The 25,951-nt window shown below is 35.2% G+C and overlaps 2 protein-coding genes across 6 annotated transcripts in view; one reads left to right on the top strand and one right to left on the bottom strand.

Moving 5' to 3' along the window:
• The window catches only part of ralbp1 (ralA binding protein 1), a 36,187-nt gene extending 26,768 nt beyond the window's left edge, over window positions 1-9,419 (bottom strand). Inside the window, exons 1-2 of one of the 2 annotated variants that reach the window (XR_012386183.1) lie at window positions 9,370-9,419; window positions 4,899-5,233 (exon numbers count right to left, since the gene is read on the bottom strand). Coding sequence is in view for 1 of the 2 variants with exons in the window: in NM_207080.1 (NP_996963.1) it covers window positions 4,899-5,145 (247 nt within the window). In the remaining variant the exon portion in view is untranslated. 2 annotated transcript variants of the gene reach the window in all.
• Window positions 9,420-14,880: 5,461 nt separating this feature from the next.
• The window catches only part of creb3l3b (cAMP responsive element binding protein 3-like 3b), a 69,368-nt gene continuing 58,297 nt past the window's right edge, over window positions 14,881-25,951 (top strand). For all 4 annotated transcript variants that reach the window (XR_012394888.1, XR_012394890.1, XM_009298922.4 and 1 more), the window contains exon 1: window positions 14,881-14,991. Coding sequence is in view for 2 of the 4 variants with exons in the window: in XM_009298922.4 (XP_009297197.2) it covers window positions 14,971-14,991 (21 nt within the window). In the remaining 2 variants the exon portion in view is untranslated. The remainder of the gene's footprint in view (window positions 14,992-25,951) is intronic.

A 25,951-nucleotide genomic window follows, 5' to 3' on the forward strand; every position in this document is an offset into this window, starting at 1 on the left:
TTTTTCATCCGTAGACCCTTTACAGAATGTTAAAAAGTCACACCTAAAATAGAAGCACAACATTAAACATTAAATACACTTTCATAAGAAATACAGTTAAAAAAGTAAAGAAAAGAAAAAAAGAAAAAAAAAGAACAGACTGATGGCAGCAGAGGACATAAAGCCAAAGACAACAGTACAAATGTGTCAAGAATACAGTACTAATGCTGACAATGCTGATTTGTCAATAACCAATTTCTAACATGAGACTGAAAAGAACGAAAAGTGCTTGATCTTCTAATTGTGGGTGGGATGGAGTTCCATTCCCTAGCAGCTCTCACTGAAAATACAGATTGACTGAATTTGCTTTTTTTGAGAGGAATAATGCAGTCTCCTCTGTCACCTCCTCTAGTAGTTCGTTGAGCAGTCGTTCTAATATTTATAAACTGATTTAATGGTGAAGTCGGGTTATGTAAAGTCTTAAACATTAAACAGATATGTACATATGTAATTAAATTTTCCCAACTAAGCAGGTTGTATTTCTTTAATATTAAACAATGGTGATATTGAACTGATTTCTTATTAAGGGTTTTTATGGATTGTTTGTATAAAGATTTAAGTGGCTTCAGAGTAGTGATGCTGGCTTGGGACCAAGTGGTTAAACAATAAGTGATGTGAGAAATGATCATGGAGTGATAATAGATTAGAGCAGCCTCACATGACATCTGATCACGAATAAATCTAAAATTTGCTAAACTGAATCTGACCCGATTACAAACCTTTTTAACCTGAGACTGAAATGATAGTTTTGAATCAATTAAAACTCCAAGGTACTTGTACTCAGATACAACTTGTAATCTTTCCCCTGATACAAATACATCTGGTACTACACTTAGCCTACCATTCTTAGAAAAAAACATACACACGGTTTTAGAGATGTTCAACTGTAAACAGCATTGATCTAACCAGGCTGAAAGATTTACCAGTGATTCTGTGAGTCTGTCTGCAACTTGTAACACACTACTACCATGAATAAATATAACAGTGTCATCCGCATACATCTGTATGTTATTGTTAGGACACATAGATGGGAGATCATTGATATATAAAGTAAAAAGTAAAGGGCCCAAAATATATCCTTGTGGAACACCTGTGGATATACCTAGAGTGGCAGATTTGTAATTTTGTATATTAACACACTGTGTGCGACCAGACAAGTAAGATTCTATCCATTTTAAAGTTTGTGGTGAGAAGTTAAAACCAACTAATTTGGACATGAGAATTCTATGATTTACAGTATCAAAAGCCTTCCTAAAATCAAGAAACACAGCCCCAACGATACCCCCCTTATCTAATAAAGACTTTACTTTTTCAGTAAAGTAGCAATTTGCCATCTCACTTGAGTAGTTCTCTCTGAAGCCAAACTGCAATGGATGTAAAGCAAAAGAACTATTATTTAAGTAATTTGTAATTTGTGTGGCTATCAGTTTTTCTGCAATCTTTGAAACTATAGGTAAAATACTGATAGGTCTGTAATTACTTGAAGAGTGTGGATCGCCACTTTTAAATATAGGCACAATGACAGATGATTTCCAAGCACTGGGGAACATCCCCTGAGAAATGGACAGATTAATAATTTTGGTGATCGGCTTTACTAAAGACTCACTAATGTTTTTTAAAAGTATCACATCCATCCCAAATATATCTTTTGCTCTGGATGATTTAAGAGATGTAATTGGGACAGCACTACAGCACCTGCACACGTCATCATATGTCATTGTAAGCTCTTGCTTTATATGAGATCAGGCGATGGCGACTGCTGTAGTTATTACAGCTGTGTTATTTTTTGGTATTTATCTTCAGGAAATCACTGAAGGCATATATAATGTTATCATAACGCTATAATGTGGCAATAAGCTCGTAACTGTACTGTGTATTACACAGTGGCCATATTCATCCATGTAAACACACAAAAACAACATTAACATTATAGCAGACACTGTAAAAAGCTCAATACCAGCCACTAGACTTTTCTGACAGGGTATTCGAGTGTAATGTAATGTAATGTAATGTAATGTAATGTAATGTAATGTGTGTATTTATATAGCGCATTTATTGTGTATGGCCATACACCAAAGCGCTTCACAATCATGAGGGGGGTCTCTCCACACCACCACCAGTGTGCAGCATCCAATTTGGATGATGCGACGGCTGCCACAGGACAACGGCGCCAGTGCGCTCACCACACACCAGCTATTGGTGGAGTGAAGTGACAGTGATAGAGCCAATTCGGTGAAAGGGGATGATTGGGATGCCTTGATCGTAAGGGCCGATAGAGGGACTTTGGCCAGGACACCGGGGTTACACCCCTGCTCTTTCACGAGAAGTGCCATGGGATTTTTAATGACCACAGAGAGTCAGGACCTCGGTTTAACTTCTCATCCGAAAGACGGCGCTCACTGACAGTGTAGTGTCCAGTTCACTTTTACTGGGGCATTAGGAGTCACACAGACCACAGGTTGAGCGCCCCCTGCTGGCCTCACTAACACCACTTCCAACAGCAACCTAGTGTTTCCTAGTGGTCTCCCATCCAGGTACTGACCAGACTCAGCCCTGCTTAGCTTCAGTGAGTAACCGGTCTTGGGCTGCAGGGTGTCATGGCTGAGTGTCATCGAGTGTCAGAATGTTGTGGGACTGCTGTACAGGAGTTATTATTAGGGATTATAGATAGAGAAATTTAGCGTTTTTTATTTTAAGATTTGTTTAAGTATAACGGTAAAACACAAATGCAGTTATAAATGTATTAGATCATGTGCTTGTTTGTTGTAAAACTTCGTAATAATGACAAAAAAAAACTAATTTCTGCATCTCCTGACTTCCAGGTGCAGCTATGAAAAGCCAGTTAGACCCAGTCCCAATTCTCACCCTTAAGGCTGATTTATACTTCTGCGTCAAACACCGGCGTAGGCTACGGCGCTGACGCATAGCCCTTCGCCGTGGTCATCGCCGTCACGGACGTGCACCTCTCAAAAATTGTAACTACACGTCGCAACAACGCGTAGCGCAAGCTCTGTGATTGGTCGGCTTGCTAGCGCCGACGAGTCTGGGCGGGACCGAAAGCCTGCGCGAATGGCGCGAGCGATTGTTTACAAGTGTGGAGTCCCGTGATGGAGCTCCGGATGGAAAGTTTTGTTCTGTGTTTACCTCATGGTTAAAGTTGTTGCACGCATTCGAAACCAAAGGGTTGGAAATTTACCAGAATACACCAGACACAACGGCAGCATGTCTGCACACCGAAGTAAGGGGCCACAAATTACAATTTTTTGTCATTATTACTATTTTTTATAACAAACAAGCACATGTTTTAACATTTTCATAACCATGTTCGTCTTTTACCGTTGAGATTTAAAAAAAAAAAAAAAAAAAACTGGTAAATTCTGATATCTAGACTAGTACCAGGTTGGACCCCCTTTTGCCTTCAAAACTGCCTTAATCTTTCTTGACATAGATTCAATAAGGTACTGGAAATATTCCTTAGAGATTTTGCTCCATATTGACAAGATAGCATCACACAGTTGCAGCTGATTTGTTGGCTGCACATCCATGATGCAAATCTCTCATTCCACTACATCCCAAAGGTGCTCTGTTGGATTGAGCTCTGGTGACTGTGGAGGCCTTTTGAGTACAGTGAACTCCTTGTCATGTTCAATAAACCAGTCAGATGATTTACGCTTTATGACATGGTGCGTTATCCTGCTGGAAGTAGCCATCAGAAGATATGTACACTGTGGTCATAAAGGGATGGACATGGTCTGCAACAATACTCAGGTAGGCTGTGGCGCTGACATGATGCTCAATTGGTACTAATGGACCAAAATTGTGCCAGGAAAATATCCCCCACACCATTACACCACCACTAACAGCCTGAACCATGGATAGAAGGCGGGATGGATTCATGATTTCATGTTGTTGATGCCACATTCTGACCCTACCATCCAAATGTTGCAGCAGAAATCAAGATTCATCAGACGAGGCAACGTTTTTCCAATCTTCTATTGTCTAATTCTGGTCAGCCTGTGCAAATTGTAGCCTCAGTTTCCTGTTCTTAGCTGACAGGAGTGGCACCCGGTGTGGTCTTCTGCTGCTGTAGTCCATCTGCCTCAAGGTTGGATGTGTTGTGTGTTCAGTGATGCTCTTCTGCAAAACTCGGTTGTAACGAGAGGTTATTGGAGTTATTGTTGATTTCTATCAGCTGGAACCAGTCTGGCCATTCTCCTCTGACCTCTACTATCAACAAGGCATTTGCTTCCACAGAACTGCCGCTCACTAGATATTTTCTCTTTTCAGATTATTCTCTGTAAACCCTAGAGATGGTTGTGCGTGAAAATCCCAGTAGATCAGCAGTTTCTGACATACTCAGACCAGCCCGTCTGGCACCAACAACCATTTCACGTTCAAAGTTACTTAAATCCCCTTTCTTCCCCATTCTGATGCTCGGTTTAAACTGCAGCACATCGTCTTGTCCATGTCTACATGCATAAATGCATTTAGTTGCTGCCATGTGATTGGCTAATTAGAAATTTGCGTTAAGGAGCAGTTGGACATGTGAACTTAATATAGTAAACCAGTGAGTGTATTTAATTAGTTAGTTATTTAAAGTTATGATATCTAATAACCTTACCTTTTTTGAATTTAATTGTAATGCAATAATGTGCACCTTTTGTAAAACTGCTTTGAAACAATAATTATTATGTTAAGCGCTACACAAACAAACTTGAATTGAAATTAACCGAAATGTGTGCGTTTTCTTTATTTACAACACAAACAATACATCTGATCAAGTCTTTTATTTAGATGAGAGTGCCAACATTGGGCTTTGTTGAGTGTAAATAGAGAGCACGTGAGTGTGTTTATCTTACTGCGTTTCTCTTTCTTCTTGAACTTGTTCTTCTTCTTGTTGTGCTCCTTCTCGTCATCAGACGCAGCGTCGGGCGGCTCATGATGGTGTCCGTCATGCGGGGGCGACGGGTCACCTGTACGGTACAGACCGGGGAACTTAGTGGGACTGATCTCTTCGGAGCTCGGGGTACGAGCCACGCCCCCTGGATGCTCCGCCCTCCTCTGCTCCGCAGGGCTGCTACTGGGTGGTAAGAAGCACTCCGTCATCTCTGCACTGCCCTGGTATTGGCTGAACGCAGCACAGTGCCCTGGGATGGACTGTTCACTCTGATGACACGTCACCTTTCCATGTCATCTATAAACAAAATAGAAAAAATATACAGGAAGTGTTCATTTAAATGCATAGTGCAGGGCTGTTTGATTCTGATTCCTACTTCTGGAAATTAATCAATGCATTTTATATATATTTTTCCAACTTTACATATTTAAACAATGCAAGATATAAACAAGCTAAAAGGGAGATTTGTCAAGCACAAAATGTACTGCATGCATAAAACATTTTTTGTTTGTTTACTTATTGCCATATCGGTAACTTATGACTTAATTCATGACGAGCTTAAGATGGAAATATATTGCACAACAAAAACCACAATACCAACTTGCTACAAAGCTAATAAAAAATAAATTGATTAATAAATAAAAATAGATTTTACTAAATAAGGTAATAAAATAAATTAGCCAAAAAAAAAAATTGGTTAATAATAAATAAATAAATAAATGAGTTGATACTAATAGATAAAAATAATTCAATAAATAAGTTAAATAAGTAAATAGACAAATAAATAAAAAAATAGGCTAATAACATAAGTAAGTTATTAGATAAATAAAATAGTTAAAATAATAAATAAATTAGTTAATAAATAAAATAATTAATTAATTAATAAATAAATTTGTTGATGAGTAAATAAACAATTTTACAAAAAAATGAAATTAATAAGCTAGCAAAAGAAAAAATAAATATATAAATAAATAAATTGGTTGATAAATAAATAAGTTAATAAATAAAATATATTTAAATAAATAAGTTAATTAATATATTAGTAAATAGATAAATTAATTAATAAGCTAAAATATGTCAATATTTAAATAAATTAGTTAAAATATTAAATTAGTTAATATATAAAAATAATAAATAAATTAGGTAATAAATAAAATATATTTTATATATAAGTTGATAAATAAATTGGTTAATAAATAAATTAGTAAATAGATAAATAAGCTAATATAAATAAGTACATAAATAAATAAATAAATTAGTTGAAATAATAAATTAGCTATTAAAAAAATAATAAATAAATTAGGTAATGAATAAATTACTTATTCAATAAATAAACAAAACATGAAATAAATAAAAGTGAATAAAACCAAGTCAGTAAATAAACAAATTGGTTAATGAATAAATTAGTAAATAAATAAAAATATTTTAATAAATAAATAAGGTAATAAATAAGTTGGTTAATAAATAAATTAATAAATAAATAATAAGCTTAATAAGCTTAAACAAGCTAATGAAAACACACTAACATATAAATAAATTAGTTAAAATAATTAGTTAATAAATAAAAAAGTAATAAATAAATGAGTTAATAAATAAATAATAAAAATAAATAAGCTAATAAAAATAAGTTATTTTAATATAGTTATTAACATGTCTAAAACACTGGTCAACTGTCAAATAGAAACTAAAAACTGTACACTGAAATAACAGCATTACAGCACTGAATAAGAGTGCACCTTATATGTCAATAAGATGTGTGTGAATGTTTTGTTATAACAACAGAGAGATTTCAAGATTACAAAAAAAAAAACTACAGAATTTCATTTAAAACAAAAATACCGTAAGATTAAACCCTTTTATATTTTTATATGTATTAAGAGTGGAGCTAAACACTTTTTGTGCACCATATCAGCTTCAAAATGTCCAAAGCTGTTTATAAGACTTGTGTGCATTATAAACCATCACCATTAACTTAAACAAAAGCTAATAATCAGCAATACATGTTCAACCTTATATAGTCTATTATTTGGATATAGCAGCATGCATACAATAAAAGCTGTTAGAAAATATAAAATGGTAAGTAAATCAAGGATATGGTATTAATGAGCTATTGAATTAAAATTAATTCAAATCTGCTTGAGTAAGAGTATCTGATCATTAATGACACGTGACTTCTCAATATTACAATTCAAATAATCAATAATTCAAAGAATTTGTCAAAATATTCATTATTTCTTTTAAACTGAACAGAGGAGTCCCTTTATAGGAATTGATTCAGAACGTTTGGAATCGACTTCCAACTCTCAACTCCTTGGAATCGATTCTTTTTTTAAATGTACTCCCAGCCAGTGGTCGATTAAATGTGCGATTCTTGCATCAGGAAAAAAAGATAACCTTCAAATGAATGATGTGGATGTCTAATGAAACTTGTTCAGTACACTTAAAAATATGTGTGGTTAAATGCTCAAATCTGTTCATATAAGGTCATAACAATGATACTAATGCCCTCTAGCTGCCACACATTCTTTTACATCTCTAAAGCTTTAACAGGAATCAATTTAATGTCAGTAAAGTAAAAAGTTTACGGAGCAGCCTGGAACAATTAATTAATTTATTAACACAATAATATGTAGTATGTTTGGATTAATATAAAATAATATGCTTTATTTTAATTGTGCATTTCTTGATTATGTAATTATTTGTCTTATAAATTTTTTTTTTTTTTTTAATAATATTTAGACACTTAATTTGACATTTTCTTGCCTTTTTTCCCACACGTACCCTTAATTTATTTTAATCTAATTTAATCACATGCTTGGATTAATATAATTAATACTTTATTTTACATGAAGGTCACTGGTTGGACTCCCGGCTGGTTCAGTTGGCGTTTCTTTGGGAAGTTTGCATGTGCCTTGTGTTGGTATGGGTTTCCTCCGGGTGTTTCCCAGTACTGGGTTGCAGCTGGAAGGGCATCCACTGTGTAAAACAGATGCTGGGTAAGTTGGCGGCTAATTCCGCTGTAGCGAGCCGTGATGAATAAAAAGACTAAGCTGAAGCAAAATGAATGAATAAATAATACTTTATTTTAAAAGTAAATTTCTTGATTTTTAAAGGAATTATTTATATTAATAAAAAAAAATTAGATTATTCATACAATTTCTTTTCAATTATTTTCAAAATGTCATGCCTCTACACATTTACATTGATTCATTTTAACTAATTTATTCCTACATTTGGATTATTCGTTTATTCTTTAATTTTCCTTTTAGCTTAGTCCCTTTATTATTAAGCGGTCGCCACTGTGGAATGTACCGCCAACTTATCCAGCATACGTTTTACGCAGCAGATACCCTTACAGCCACAACCCAGTACTGGGAAACATCCATACATTCTGGGAAACATCCATACACTACAGCCAATTTGGCTCATTCTATTCACCTGGACCGCATGTCTTTGGACTGTGGGGGAAACCAGAACACCCGGAGGAAACCCACACAAACACGGGGAAAAAAAAAAATGCTCCCTGACACTGACCCAGCTCGAACCAGCAAGCTTTTGCTGTAAGGCGATTGTGCTACCCATTGCACCACCGTGCTGCCCCACATTTGGATTCATTAACTAATACTAGGTTTAAAATCAGTCTTTTTTGATTGTTTTTGCAATTATTTATCCCAAATAAAACTGACTTTATTTTGATACTATATATACACAATTATTCATTAATTTTTTTTACATTTGCATGCCTCTTCTCTACATATTTGCATTAATTCCTAGCACAGCCCTGAAAAACCAGATACAATTTTTATCTGGTAACCAGAAATATCAGAACATTTTATTAATGTGATAAGCGAATACAAATATATAAAATTGCATATGAATAATCATATTTGTACCACAATTACATCAAATAGGGCTACTCTTAGATCAGTTTTAACATTTATCAACTGTATATCCGTGAAACCTACTCTTACAACATGCAAAAAAGTAGCCCAAAATAAAATCACACCACATTCAAAACACATTAAGCGTACACAGATATAATTTGCGCAGTCGTAATAATTAATAAGAAATGACTTAATCATATAAAAAGGGCTGAATAAATCCATTCTGACAGCAGCTGTTTCGTTTGAATGAAACATAAGTCAAACTATATGAAATATAATCTTTATAAGCATTAAACAAATTACTTACCCTCGTTACCGCTGAGAAAACATATAATACAATATGTATGATTTTAATATTAAGTCCAATTGTGCATAAAGGGAGTTTCTATGCTAGCATGCTTGCTAACGGACCTCGAATTTTACAAACAAAGTCAACCTCTAAAACTATTAATAGACACACACGCTTTATAATCAACAAAACAGGCCATTATGCTGACAAAACATGATATTAAAAGAATTAGTATATAAAAAATAATGCCGTGTACAAACCTGCTATGATCAATGTAACAGCTGCGCTTCCTGTAGCTTGTTTACGTCCCATCTGACACGCGTGCATGCGCAGTTGCGACCCTCTTGAATCTTGGGAGATGTAGTTTATTTTTTCCGCTATCGCTCCATGCTAATATTAGATTATTATAAACGTCTTGAAATATCAAATATGATACGTTTCTAATAATATTTATGTATACAGCAAAATAAAAAAAATAACACGTAAATATTTTGTACAAAGTCAAGATATTTCTATAATACAGTATTTGTCCAGCAGATGAAGCTGTTTAGCAACAAACCAAATTACAGCTGCTGAAAATGAATGTTAGCTAAACAAACTGTTCCTTAGTAACTTGAAAACAGAGCTTCCTTGTTGTTTTTCTGCGGTTAGGTCATTTCACTGAAATCACATCCATGATTCAAGCATAATCATTGTGTTTATGGTTATGAACAATCATTATCTGAGATGTGAGATAAGAGTTTGGACATATTTTTATTGCACTCATCATAAAACTGCAGCAGAACATACACTTACAACTGATAAATGCTACTGAGTCAGTGGTTAAACTTAGCCAATTGATTTTAAATCAACCGTAAAACTTTCAGAGATGGGCAACACCGTGGCTTAGTGGTTAGTGCGGTTGCTTCACAGTTAACAGTTGGCACTTTTGTGTGGAGTTTGCATGTTCTCCCGTGTTGGTGTGGGTTTCCCCCACAGTCCAAACACATGAGCTATAAGTGAATTGAATAAATTACATTTGACATAGGCTAGTGGTTGAGTGTGTGTGTGAATTTAAAGCGTATTCCAGTAGGCTACTGGGTTGTGACTGGAAGGGCTGTGTAAAACATTTGCTGGAATAGTTGGCGGTTTATTGTGCTGTGGTGACCCCTGATGAATAAAGGGACTACAGCTGCGGTCACATTGGACTTGTCTCCCCATAGTTCCATTCATACGCACGAGAATGCGTCAGACCGGAAATGCAGGGTCAAGTTTTTTTGTCAAGTTTTGCAGGTTCAAGCTTGGTGAACTGTGACCTGCGAAATCGCATTACTTGACTGCGTGAGACCAACCGAGGATCAAAACATGACCTCTCTGGACAGAAATTTAAAACATGGAGCAATTGCTCGCTTTTGTAAATGTCTCATCATCTTGTTTAATCCCGCCCCTTTTCGCAGCGCCGTACGACATGAATTTCACACGCACAAACTGTAGTGTGACCGCAGCTTAAGCCGAAGAAAAATGAATGAATTAATGAACATTTAGAGATTTAAAACATTTTTTTAAATATTTTTTTTTATTGATTTCTTTTTTAAAGTTTTAATAATGTTGTTGTGTTTATGCTGTTTTGTTCAATATGTCTAAAGTTTTCATTCATTTTATTTCATTTCCGGTTTGTTTTATATTGTAGTTATTTCAATAGGCCATGCATTAAATCAGACTAAAATTTGAAAACTTGAAAATTTGTTAACTTTCTGTGGCTTATTTTATTCATAAATGTAAAATTTTGTACTAATATATATATAATATTGGATATATTACAGCAGGGGTTCTCAACTGGTTTGGCCATGGGACCCACATTTTTACATGGTCTTTAAGCCGCGACCCAAATTTTTAGGAACTATAATACAATTTTAGGAATTAAAATGAATTTGTATTTATCTGTTAACATACTCAAGTAGTGACAGATAAATCATAAGAAAATCACCAAGACTTACAAATAAACACTATTTTATTGCTGCCATTTAACAAAATGTATCAAATTATAGAAACATTACAAAGTAAAAATAACAAATACTGTAGACAAGGGGTTAGGGTAAGGAAATGATCAGTTATCGTGAACTAAACAGTTAATAAAACATGTTGTCTGGTTTCTAAATGTCGTTTTAATTTAGAAGGTTTCATGCTCTCTTGTGAGAGCACCTCACTACTTATGACACACTGATGCTAAGTCTTTTTTGTCGTCAATATGTGTAAACCCATACTTTACATATTCAGGTTCGTACTTGCGCTTCGACATATTTGTTGCTATAATTAAATGAAATTTCAAATGTCAAATGGTAGGGTTATCGTGCACACATTTCAAAATAAGAGTCAAAATAAGTATAAAATTAAACTATTGTTGTTTTCTGACCACACACCTCGCGACCCACTGAAAACGTTCCCACGACCCACCAGTCTGAACAGATGAATCTCCTGTGTTCACAATTAAACCAAATGACAATAAAACACTTCTTAAACACAAGTGATCCTGCAATAATGACATTATGGCTACTAAGATACCTTTTTTTTTACTGGGATTTTTCTGTACAATGATTTAATAAAATCTCATGTATTGTAAAAAGCAATTAGTACTTCAAAAAAAGGAGTAAACTCAATGTAACTTGGAACTGTTAAGCGCACATACTTCGTTTTTTTAATAATTGTGCACATAGTTATTTTACTGTAAAATTGTAAGGCAACAAGTTTTCTCACTTTTTATTAAATAAAGTCAAAATATTGCTTAGGGCGGCATGGTGGCACAGTGGTTAGCACAATCGCCTTACAGCAAGAAGGTCATTGGTTCGAACCCTGGGATGGGCCAGTTGACATTTCTTTGTGTAGTTTGCATGTTCTCCCCATGTTGGCGTGGGTTTCCTCCAGATGCTCCGGTTTCTTCCACAGTCCAAAGACATGGTGAATTGGGTAAGCTAAATAACCCAATTTCGGATAGAACTCCTTCGTGATTGTAAAGCGCTTTTGGTGTATGACCATACACAATAAATACACTATATAAATACAGACATTCATTCATTCATTCATTTTCTTGACGGCTTAGTGCTTTTATTAATCTGGGGTCGCCACAGCGGAACGAACCGCCAACTTATCCAGCACGTTTTTACGCAGCAGATGCCCTTCCAGCCGCAACCCATCTCTTATTAATTATGTGTTGCTTGATTTTTTGGGACAACATCATTATCAGAATGCTCTGAATCGGGCTCAGGCGCAGCTCACTTGGGCTTTGGCACAGTACGCTTGTTTGTGAGTGCAAAATGCGCCAAAGCCCAAAACTGAAAGCGAGACAAGACTTTTAAGGGGCAGTTTCATATGGATTAATGAATCATTCTTACTATTTAATGAACGCAATCTGTCATAGATTATTAAAGACGCAAACCCCTCACTGCATGACAGCTGCACCTTCAGCAAGCCTCCTAATTAATGCAGCACGAGGACTTTATGAATGTTTAGAAGCGTCAAAAGTGGCTGATGTGTTTGCTGAAATATTAGACTGCACGCCACTGCATATCAACCCACTTTAACAATATAACTAAAGAAATCTCCACTGTGCTGAGCGAAAGCGCTTCTTACTGAACAGCGCACCATCGATGACGTAAGCGTGCCCAGGCCCGAATGTAATGTGAGTGCGGGTCATTGGGGGAGACGGTAAGCGTGCTTTTGGCCTTGTTCAACACTCTAAAAAGTAACTCAAGAGGTCTGTTGCCACTATAGTTTAATACATTATTTTAACTGAAAAAATCTAAAATGCTGATTAGATTTAAACTTTCAAGTTGCCAGAATAATTTTATTAAGTTTTCAAAACAGGAAAATATTGATAATTACATCAATTTTAAAAATGCAGCTAATTTAAAGCTAAATATAACTGTCAGTTGCTTTAAAACAATATTTAACTTGGAGCAACCCAAAGAAATTGGGTTGATAACTTTGTTGTTGTTTTGTATTTTTAAGTCTATTCACTAATGTTTTTGTTATTTTTTTACACTGATAATATGGGACAGTACATGTTTTAGTTTTGTAAAACAATGAAAACCTTTAATACAAATAAAAAACTAGCGAAAAACAAATACGTTGTTGTTAAATGTATTTCTTACAAGCATGAACAGTAAATTTGAAAACAAACAAAAAATGTAACAATTTCGGCTACTTAATTTATTTGGGGTTTTAAACTTGAAAATGAGCATGTAATTAATAACATTTGTTTTCATTTTCAAAATAAAAAACTAACTGAAACAACATTTTTTGGAGAACTCAACTTATAGATTTGAGGTTTTTGCTATGTAAAAATGCCTCTGATTGAAGAGGAAAATATTTGGCTAACATAATAAAGTTTGTTGTCTACACTTTTTTGTTAGATGTTGTCGTAACTTCAATATATTAAAGCAAACTGTTGCATAATTTTTTTTTGTTTTGTCTGAACAATATTTTTTAGAGTGAAGGCAACTGTATAGTTGTGAGTACGCCCTTAATCGATTTGTGTTGGAATGACAAAAAATTTTTTTTTAAGTGTATTTCCATAGTATTATTTGGAACAACTGTTTATTACTTTGAGAAAATCTTTTTCTGAGTAATTCTAAAGCTGTTGATATTCAAGTCTGCATAATACCTGCATGCTGATTTTGTCGAGCCAACACAATTAATCACTGAAACATGTCTGGAATCTGTGCACGGGTTATGTAACACTTTCCTTCTACTTTTTTTTTTCTTCTCCTGAACAATGTGCTGTTCCCAACATTAGTGATAACAGCTGGGACAAACAGCGGATAAGCAGGCGCTGATTGCACAGTTCCAAGACTTGTTTAGTTTCAGTTTATCTCCAAACTGCAAAAGTACATTCTCCAGTACATTGCAAATCTTCACAACGTTACATTTTTATAATAACAAAAATCACAAATGACACAATTTAATCTCCAACAAAGCAATGCAATAAAACTGAGATCGATTTTCGTTAAGGTTAAAGGTTTTCTATTCACACAGATGTTCAGTGACATGCTCGATATATGGGTAATCCTTCAACTGCGGGCGCTTTTATGTCCTTTGAAATTCCAATATATATATAATTTTATATATACAATAACGAGTTCAGTCGTACGAAAATGTACAATTTTAAAAAGGAGGCGTGGCACCTAACCCCACCCCTAAACCCAACCGTCATTGGGGGATGAGCAAATCATACTAAATTGTACAAATTAGATTGTGCGAATTCATACGAATTACCCACTAAATCAAAAACTTGGGAATTCCAGTGAGATTGTGTTGGTTGAAACACTCTTAAAATAAAACCTAGTGAAATTGGACAGACTTGGGGGGTATGTCCTAAAAGTTTGAAAACCCCTGTGCTAAATGACCTAATGTAAATGTGAAGACTATAAACATCAGCTCAAGCCAAAGATCTCACACATTTCTCAAATGATACAACCATGCTAAATGTATAACTATGCTCGCTGTAGTCTCTTTTTATTCAAAGGAAACATCTTTGAAAAACAAAATAAAATAGAGAAGCCATTAAAATCTGGCTCTGGGATTCCGTTTAATTTGCATTTAGAAGCTAGACGGTGATGTCACTCTTTTTATGTAATCATGTTGATTTGTTTGGATGAGCTCATCATCATCATCCTTTGATAAACAGGAGGCAGATTCCTGCATGTATGATTTCGCTTGTCAGTCAAAGCCCTCTGACCATTAACAATCACCTCTTTATCTGGAGTTTATCTGCAGTTTCAACTTTGTCCCGGAGCAGAGAACACACTGAGGAACACCACTGCACTAGCAGACACCATTTCCCTCTGTGGATCTTTTACCGCTGATTGTTTCTCCATAGCCCGAACATGGCACTTCTTTCAGACAAGGTGAAGTATTGCGTTTTACTGTCATTTTTTAGTGGTTTGTGTGTGGATTGGGGTCGTTTTTACATTGTAAACAAATGCTGGGTTCCAAACAATTCCTTCACATTGTCTAAACACAAATCGACTAAGTTAGCTTAATAATTTCTATATATTTAATTGAATTGAACAATTACAGTAACTTAAGTTGTCCAAAAAAACCTCAAGAGTTGTGTTGTTTCAGCTAATTTTAAATAAGTAGTTTGAACAACAGCACAAATCTTTTGTTTTTTGGGGTGTAGGTAACAGTGCTGTGTGCTTTGTCTATGCTTTTAATGTAATTTAAATTAAAAGTATTACTAAAGCATCAGGTCTAAAGTATCATCATTATTGAATGCATCCTCAGAAGCATTTTCAATAGTCATGAAATTTGAAAATAAATAGGTATGTACACAAATCGCTGAAAAAAAAATAAATAAAAACACAGGGTCCCACTCAATTCACTCATGTTGTCCAAACACAAATTTAAAACAATTAAGTTGTACTTAAAAACCTCAACAATTGTGTTGTTTCAACTCATTTTAAATAGTTAGTTAAAACAAGCAGAGTATATAGCATAAAACATTGTAAACATGGATGGCATATTGATGTCAAAGTAAGTTGTCTGATTTAATATTAAATCAAACAATGTTTGTGAAAATGAAATATCAAAATATACCGCTGAAATAATGTTCTACCATCGAGCGTAATAAATATATTTACAGTATGTAAAAGTTAGTAGTTAAAATTATTTAATTATATCTTCTCTGCTATTAATGGGTTTGAAAAAGATAGTACACAAAGTATAACATTTATTCAGTAAACAGTAAATTGTGAAATATCACCACAATTTAACTTGTTAACTGATTATATATATATATATATATATATATATATATATATATATATATATATATATATATATATATATATATATATATATATATATATATATATATATAATCAGTTAACAAGTTAAATTGTGGTGATATATATATATATATATATATATATATATATATATATATATATATATATATATATATATATATATATATATATATATATAAATATATATATATACATATATATATATATATATATATATATATATATATATATATATATATATATATATATATATATATATATATATATATATATATATAATAAATTGTAAAAATATCACCACAATTTTAACTTGTTAACTAATTATATACATATATATTCATTCATTCATTCATTCACTTGTCGGCTTAATCCCTATATATATATATATATATATATATATATATATATATATATATATATATATACTTTGAGTTTTCTTCTTTAAATATTTCCCAAATGATGTTTAACAAAGCAAGGACATTTTCACAGTATGTCTGATAATATTTTTTCTTCCTATTCCTTCCTATTTCTTCCTATTCTTCCTGTTTCATTTTGACTAGAATAAAAGCATTTATTAATTTTTTTAAACACCATTTTAAGGACAATATTATTAGCCCCTTTAAGCTATTCTTTTCAATAATCTACAGAACAAACCATTGTTATACAATAACTTGCCTAATTATCGTAACCTGCCTAGTTCACCTTATTAACCTAGTGAAGCCTTTAAATGTCACTTTAAGCTGTATAGAAGTGTCTTGAAAAATATCTAGTAAAATAATTTGTTCTGTCATCATGGCAAAGATAAAATAAATTAGTTATTAGAAATGAGTTATTAAATAAGAAATAAACAAGGGGGCTAATAATTCTGACTGCTGTGCCAAAACGATTTTTGAAATTATCCTTTGCCATTGCACAGCACACATTGTAGTGATACTTTGTAGTGTGCGATTTAACATGATTGCGTGTAGGAGTCGCCAATGGAAATAAAACAAACACACAAAAGAAATGCAGCGTTGATACATGAGGCTCCAGGGGCCTCATGTATCAATGCTGCGTACGCACAAAAACTTTGCGTACGCCAAGTTTCACGCTCAGAATCGCTCACGTTTGGATTTACTAACAATGAACTGAACGTGGGAATGTGCGCAGCTTCACGCCAGCTTTCTGGCAGGCGTACGCACATTTTTTGTGCGTGTCTGTTTTATTTCCATTGGCGACTCCTAGAGGCAGTTGTGTTAAATTCCTCTCTACAAAGTGTCTGAGCCTTGCAATGGCAGCTGTATGAGACGGGTTCATATAGTAGGTATGTAAGGTTTCCATACCATACAGTTGACCAGCTAAACATTAAAGCACAATTTGCAGCGGTTGCCTGTTTTCCCAATGTAATCTGAGCAATCTACTGCACACACATTGCTATAAAGACACTATCTGAAGATGAATTTGCATGCGTGAATCAGAAACATTTCCATTCAATAAATGTGCAAATACAATATGATGCACAAACTTATTGATGATTCCTGCTTGTCTTTCTCGTGATAAATAGTGGGCAAAATCTGATATGTAGCAGGGAAAAAAAGAAGAAAGAGTTCATCAGACGCTGGATTGAGCCGAGTTTATGCTCGAACGTATCAGTACATGATCACATGCTTCTTATGAGGTGCGCCACTGAGACTGCTAAGGGCAATGCAACATTTTACAGATATAAACCAGACTATTTCTTTTTTTAAATGCACTCAGTGCGATGTTCAGACCCAACTGTGTTGACCGCATCAGCTAAACTCTCCCACTCTATTTTTTTCTTTTGTTGTTAATTCCGGAGAACAAACTTGCAAATAACACCGCTTTTCTCTGGTCTACCTCCGAAAGCAGAACCTCCAATCCACATTCTGTTCAAAGTTTCTCTTTTTGCTTGATTTTGCCATTGCTTTTTCGTTGGGTTTTTCCATTAGCATAGTCATTAGCATATTCATACGGGGGAGGAGGCAGGGAGGGGTTTTGCGCTCGTGCATGTTGCGCTCAGTTTCACGTTCATTCGGATGTACAAAAGAATATGCGTGAGATTCGGCGTACGCAGTGTTGCATACATCTGAATTTTTTTCTGCGTACGCACATTTACAGCTTTGTGCGTACGCAATGTTTTAGTAAGATTTCCACGCAAGTCTTCGTACATGAGGCCCCAGGCCTTTTGGTAACTTTTTTTTGCTCAAAACTATTTTAATTTCAGTTACAAAAAAAGTTTGGCCATAACATTTTGATAAAATTGAACATTTCAGGCAGTTTTTCTCTGTTTATTTTTTACACTAAACAGATTACAGTCTTTTTTATTTCACTTTGTGAGAGGTGCAATTGCAGTTTCAGTCAATTGTTAATGCAAAGACAGACCTTACATCTCGCATTTGAGAATTGATTCCATTTTTAGGTTCTTTTGCCCTTTAGGACTCCCGTATCTATCATTTTGTTTTCACAAATATACAAAAAGTACAGAAAAAAGGCATGTCAAGGTGCTTTAATCATTTAGGAATATGAAATTGAGAAGAAATTTGGGTTGGGATGAGATGTATTTCTCTGTGACCTAATAGGCTTAATGTAATTATACTTTTACTACTTCATACTATTTCAGTTGTGTTCAGAACTGCTAAATGTATTTGTTTGAAGTTGAAGACATGTTAATGAGGGGTGCAAAACTTAAACCCGCATACCCCTCTGTAAATGTGTAGTTGTGCCCCTGATATTGACGACATTTTAAGGTATTACTAAGAAATTATTTAATGAGACTATTAGGAAAATATAGCTGTTTTCTCCGAAGAAGCACATTTGCATTTCTTTGAAACTCATTTCTGTCTCATTCATCGAGAAAAAAAACAATCATTTACTATTTAGAAGTTTTAATGAATCTGCGTTTGAAAGCTTGAGGAAATGACAATAACACAAAGCCAGGAGATCATTATCTTTCCTTAATTATTCCAGTTGCTCTCCACGCACGTAAACCAGAGTAAAACCCAAGGCTCCTCTCAGAGTTTTTCTTATTAACATCAGACGAGGTGGAGAAAGTTCAACAGATCTGTTCAATTAGACTCAAATGCGGTAATTATCCACACGCGCTCATCCATGAGAGATGTTTGCACTGTCACTGGATTACTTTGCCATCTATAATCTTGATTTAGCACAGCAAGCAATCAGTGTAGCAAATCCTCTCGAATGAATGAGCGTTTCTGAGAGCGTTTTTCTTTTGTTGTGTGTTTGTATGCATGTTTATGTGCACTTTGATGGTCAAAAACTTGGGATCAATTTACAGAACAAAGTTAGTCTGTAATGTGACACACACAACTGGAGGTAAGATCCAATATGCAGGTTTATTCGTGGTCAGGCAAGCAGTGGTCAATACAGGTGCAAACTGGTATGTACAGGCAGTCCAGTCAGGTATGTACAGGCAGTCCAATCGTTGTCAGTAAACAGGCTATAGGTCGTAAGGCAGGTTGGATCGAAACACGGGAAACAAGACAGAGAAAATCTGCTGTAGTGTTATCAACAGATTAACAAGACTCGGCAAACTGAAAGGGTGAATGTGTGGCTTATGTAGTGAATGCAATCAGTCTCTGATAGTCCTCAGGTGTTGCGAGTGTAATCAGTCTAGATGAGTGAGCATGGGTGTCTGGGCGTAGTGCATGTCTGAATATGTAGTCCAGGAAAAGGCGGAAGTGTAGTCCATGGTTATTGTGTGGGAACCAGCGATCTATGGAGAACGATCGCTGGTTATCGTGACGTAGTCGCTATGCGAAATATTACAGTTTAAAATAACTGTTTTTGGATATAGTGAATGTAGTATAAAATGCTTGCGAATTAAAGTTGTGTTGTCATGAGCTGACAGAAACTATTCTTGTATGAAGATTTTAGCCAAATAAACCTTTCATATCACATCATATTATTATATTATATTATATTATATTATATTATATTATATTATATTATATTATATTATATTATATTATATTATATTATATTATATTATATTATATTAATTATATTATATTTGTCATATTATATTGTACTATATTACATTATATTAAATTGTATTATATTATTCATTCATTTTCTTGTCAGCTTAGTCCCTTTATTAATCCGGAGTCGCCACAGTGGAATGAACCGCCAACTTATCCAGCACACTTTTATGCAGCGGATGCCCTAGCAGCAACCCATCTCTGGGAAACATCCACACACACATTCACACACACACTCATGCACTATGGACAATTTAGCCTACCCAAATCACCTGTACCGCATATCTTTGGACTGTGGGGGAAACTAGAGCACCCGGAGGAAACCGAAGGGAGAACATGCAAACTCCACACAGAAATGCCAACTGAGCCGAGGTTCGAACCAGCGACCCAGCGACCTTCTTGCTGTGAGGCGACAGCACTACCTACTGCGCCACTGCGTCACCTATTTATTAAACTATATCATATTATTATTATATTTTATTAAACTTTTGAAATATTATAATAATGTCATTTATGTAATAAATGTATTTTTTTCCTGTGATGTAAATTAATTATTATTGTGATTCTTAAGTGTCGTGATGCACCACAAATGATTCAAATATGAAAACTTAAGCACGGGAATTTAATATCATTTATAAGATTTATGATTAATATTTAATTATTATTATCACAGTTGAAGTAATGCATGACCATGTCAGGTGTGTATTCATTTTTTCATTATTCAATCAATTACTCCTTACATATAGTAATAGCTTTGAAAGGAACATTTGACACTAAAGACTATATATTAATAATAATAATAATAAATTACATTATATTATATATGAGACATTATTTCACAATATTGTATTTTTGACTAAATAAAAACAGTCTTAGGGCTCAATTTTGACGATCTATATGCAAAGTGCAAAGCGCAGGGCGCAAACGCATTAGGGGCATGTCAGAATCCACTTTTGCTAATATAAGGACGGAAAAATCCGCTTGATCTAAAAGGGTTGAGCTTATTTCCAAATGAGTTATAGGTGTGTTTTGAGAATAAACCAATCAGAGTCTCATCTCCCATCCCCTTTAAGAGCCAGTTGCATTGTGCCACAGCGCATTTTCTATTTACATGACGACTTTGTAAGTCGAAAAACTGAGCATTTCACTTGCAAGAAAACAGTTAAACAGAGCATCTACAGCGCGAGAATGAGAGGTAAGGCATCTCATTATCTACTTTCACTCTCATGGATAGCGAAACCTTGTACACAGACATCCATTAGCCAATAAATAATTAATTTAGTTTGTTAAGCGCAAAGATTTGTTTCAAAACTATTTCTAAATTCAGTTCTAAATTCCAGCAAACTAATAAATGAACAATAATAACGAAGTGTGCTCAAAAAACAGAGTTATTTCCAAATACACATGCTGTGCCCCATATGGTCTAAAACCTGACAGGTGGGCAAATCTAAGCATGTTTTTAATAAAACAAATATAAATATGGATATAATAAATAATACTGCTAATAATGATAACATTAAAACAAAAGCAACTGGTTATGAATTAACTGAAAAAAACTCCCGAGATGAAGAAGGCATGGAGGCAGTGGTTTTTAAATTTATGTAGGATAGAAAATAATATGTTTTGTAATATTTTAATCCTTTATATTTATATCCTATATATATCCTTAATTAAATATTTTTTTTCATATGTAAAGATATTTGCGTATTGCTCTACATCTTGTGTGTATTAAGCAGTGTGTAAGCAAGGCGCACAACTAACGCGCTCTGCGCTGGACTTTAGACCGTCTTTGTTTTGGTCTATTGAAAAATCTCTTATAGTTTCTCAAAATAGCAATGCGCCAGCAATGTGCCTCAGAGCACCTTCCTTTTTAGACCAGAACGCAAATGCATTTGCTATTTAAACAGCGTGGCGGAAACGTCAAAACAACTCCAAGCTGAAACTAGCAAACAACAATTGCGTTGCGTGTTGCGCCACATTGCGCCGGATGTATGAAAGGGCCCTTAGTGACAAAAGACTTCTTCAGAAATAAAATAAAAACATGGTTTCATTCATTTGATGACAAAGCTGAATGAAATGCATCTCACTTCAAGAATCCGTCCTCCAATGTGTCCTCTAGCTCCGAGATTGTCTCTGTAAATGTTGACTAGTCAAGCGTGCTGTGATTTGCACTTATGTGCGTTTCTCTCTGTGTCATTAGCTCAAGTCATATAAAACTTTGCTCAGATGAGATAAGCTTATCTTCTCTGTAAAACCGCACGACCTCAGAGCTGAAGAATCTCGTCAATGAAACACAAATAAATTGAAGGTTAAGAAATCATGCTCGTCTGGGATGAGACTATAGTCTGCGCTTTAAATGCTCACAAGGGTTTGTGGGTTTGATGAAGAAATTGATCAGTTTTGGTATTATATACCTTTTCACTGTTAGACACAGTAAAACGCAATTAGTTACTTTACTTAAAGGGCACCTATCATGAAATAGAAATCTATTTCTGAAAGCTCTTTGAACAGAACTGTCTGTATCAATAGTGTGCTTGTACAGGTCTATCTATTAGAGCTGCACGATTCTGGCTAAAAAGAGAATCACATTTTTTTTTGCCAAAAAAAATTAAAGATCACAATTTTCTTTACAATTCTGTAGATATAAAATAAAGGTTAATATGAGTGGGCTATTATTTTTGTTATTCTCAAACGGCAATAGGCTTTGTGTAGCTGTAATGTTGGCTAAAATGCTAAATTTTGTAGGCTTGGAATGATGGACTTGAACAGACTTTAGATTTGTCCTGGTCATTAATGCTGATGATTATTCTGATGTTGAATTATTGTTTTTGAGACTGTATTTTCTGCTTTAAATCTGTCACTGATGTGATTTTCGTGAATGCAGAAGACTGGGGGCTCTATTTTGACGGTCCATGTGCAAAACGTAGAGAGCAGGGCGCAAACGCTTTCAGGGCGTGTCAGAATCCATATTTGCTAATTTAAGGATGAGAAAAATCCCCTTTGCGCAGTGGCGCATGATCTAAAAGAGTTGAGTTTATTTTCTTAATGAGTTATAGGTGTGTTTTGAGAAAACCAATCAGAGTCTCATCTCCCATTCCCTTTAAGAGCCAGCTGCGTCGCGCTATAAGCGCATTTGCTATTCACATGACGTAAAGTAAGTGTAAGTGGAAAACCTGAGCATTTCACAAGCAAACAGTTTTTTTAAACAGAAAACAGTTAAACAGAGCATCTACTGCGTGAGAATGAGATACATGATCTACTTTCACTTTCGCTCTTGGATAGGGAAACCTTTATGCACAGACATCAATTAGACTATAAATAATTAATTTTGTTTGTTAAGCGCAAATATTCGTTTCAAAACTATTTCTAAATTCAGTTCTAATTTCCAGCAAACGAATAAATGAACAATAATAACGAAGTTATTTTTTTCAAATGTAAATATATTTGCGTATTGCTCTCTTGTGCGTAGTAAGCAGTGTGTAAGCCAGGCGCAACTCTAATGAAAAATCTATTATAGTTTCTCAAAATAGCAACGCGCCAGCGGTCCGCCTCAGAACGCCTTCCTTTTTAGACCAGAAGGCCTATGGGCGCACATATGAGCGCAAATGCATTTGCTTTTTAAACAACATGGTGCAAAACAGCAAAACGACACTTGCGTCAAGCTGAAACTAGCAAATAACATTTGCGCCGCGCCTTGCGCCACATTGCGCCGGGTGTATGATAGGGCCCTGGGTGGGTACTTTTTCATTTCTGGAATCAGTCAGCTGCATCGGGCAACACTGTGTGCGCATTCGGTTTAATTTTCACTGCTAAGATCGGTTCACTTACCGCGTGGCTCCCAAACGATCACTCTGTGCCACAAACAGAATGTAATTTATAACTTTATTACCTGTTATTCACAGCCTATGCAGGTTCTGGTCACTAAAGTAGACTTCATTCAGCGCGTGCCCGCCCTCGCTGTGATAACAGCTGACGGTCAGCTCACGTCACGTGTGATTTTGCGGTCGCAAATACATTACATAAAGACAGACATTACATTTTTGGGGTGAATTATATCTTTCAAATACAGCATGTGACTCTTTCAACACCAATTGGAGGTGTCCAAGTTGCTGAACAACGTTTGTAAAACAATGTGAAGACTTGTGCGGCCACCATTGCATCTCTCCTGAACTTGAAAATAAGATTGACAGAATCGTAGAAATGCTGGATTAAGATCGTCTAGCGGGTCGAATTGAGATCGCGACCTTTTTACGATTAATTGTGCAGCTTTACTATCTATTAGTCTTATGACGGTACTAACAGCATGGGTGAAGAAAGCCTTTTAAGCACATGTGAAAAGAAATATTTTTATTTGTTAAAATTTATTTTAATTTGTTTCCAGCTCCAAATTTTAATCTGACTCCAATTTATAATCATTTAAATTTAGATTTATCCAATTCAAGCTGATCACCTTATCAACCTGATCAACCAAATAAATCCTTATTTTAAGTTAAAATCATTCACCCGAAGTCGCTATGCTGGCCAGTTACATCTGCTCACGAACACATCCTCGCCAGTTCTGGTTGTTAGATAGAGAATAAAACTGTAAACTAATTTCCTTTTAGTAATATTAGGCCGCCCTATGCTTGCTAATACATAAAGAAAGTTTGATTTAGCCGCTAGATTATATCATACTAAGTCAGTGATTGTCAGAAATCAACAGGTCCCTAATGCTGTGCCTAAGCATACTATGGAGAGACTTAGCCATCCTTAAATGTGGCTATATATAAGTGTAAATATTAGCTGAGCAGCTTACAGTGTGAGGTTTGATCATTGGGCATGTTTGTTCCTGTATTCTGTCAATCTACTAATCTGGCAACTCATTAATTTTCCTTTGGATTAGTCTCTATTTAGGAGAACGCCACAGTGGATTGAACCGCCAACTATTCCAGCATATGTTTTATGCAGTGGATGCCCTTCCAGCTGCTACCCAGCACTGGAAAACACTTATACACACTTATTCATACTCACTCTCATACGCATACACTCTTTTTACAGTCTATGAAATTCAACGTTTCCTACAGAAATATGTCAGGTCACACTTTGGTAACTTTTTAGCTTTGTTTTCACAAGTTTTACTTATTTTTCAGATCTCATCTGAATTTTAGACAAAAGTCTAAACACACAAGAGATCAGAGTAAAGGAAAATGGATTTATAAGCATCAAACCATTAGTAATAACGAAATACAAGTATATACATAATAGTTGCCAGTTCATTCCGCTGTGGCGAGGCAGTGGTGCAGTAGGTAGTGAACCAAGAAGGTCGCTGGGTCGCTGGTTCGTACCTCGGCTCAGTTGGTGTTTCTGTGTGGAGTTTGTATGTTCTCCCTGCATGGGTTTCCTCCGGGTGCTCCTGTTTCCCCCACAGTCCAAAGACATGCGGTACAGGTGAATTGGGTAGGCTAAATTGTCCGTAGTGTATGAGTGTGTGTGTGAATGTGTGTGTGGATGTTTGCGGCTGGAAGGGCATCCGCTGCGTAAAAAACTTGCTGGATAAGTTGGCGGTTCATTCCGCTGTGGCGACCCCGGATTAAAAAAGGGAGTAAGCCGACAAGAAAATGAATGAATGAATCATTCCGCTGTGGCGACCCCTGATAAATGAGGAACCAAGCAGGAGGAAAAAAAAAATACTATTCCAGCATATGTATTACGCAGCGGATACCCTTCCAGCATCTCAGTACTGGGAAACACCCACACACTAATTTACACACGCACTTATACACTACGGACAGTTTAGTTTCCTCAATTTCCCTGTACCGCATGTGTTTGGACTGTGGGGGAAACCAGAGCACCCGGAGGAAACCCACACCAACACGGGGAGAACATGCAAACTCCACACAGAAATGCCAACTGAACCAGCCGGGACTCAAATCAGCAACCTTTTTGCTTCGAGGTGACAGTGCTAACCACTGATCTATCGTGCACCCTGTGAATTTAACTTGAGAATTAATATTTCTAGCAGAAAATTTTGAGAAAAATCTTCATTGCTTCTACATTTAATTTCAGTGCTGCGCAGGAGT

The sequence above is a fragment of the Danio rerio genome, chromosome 2 (assembly GCF_049306965.1).
Source record: "Danio rerio strain Tuebingen ecotype United States chromosome 2, GRCz12tu, whole genome shotgun sequence".
Taxonomy (NCBI): Eukaryota; Metazoa; Chordata; class Actinopteri; order Cypriniformes; family Danionidae; genus Danio; species Danio rerio.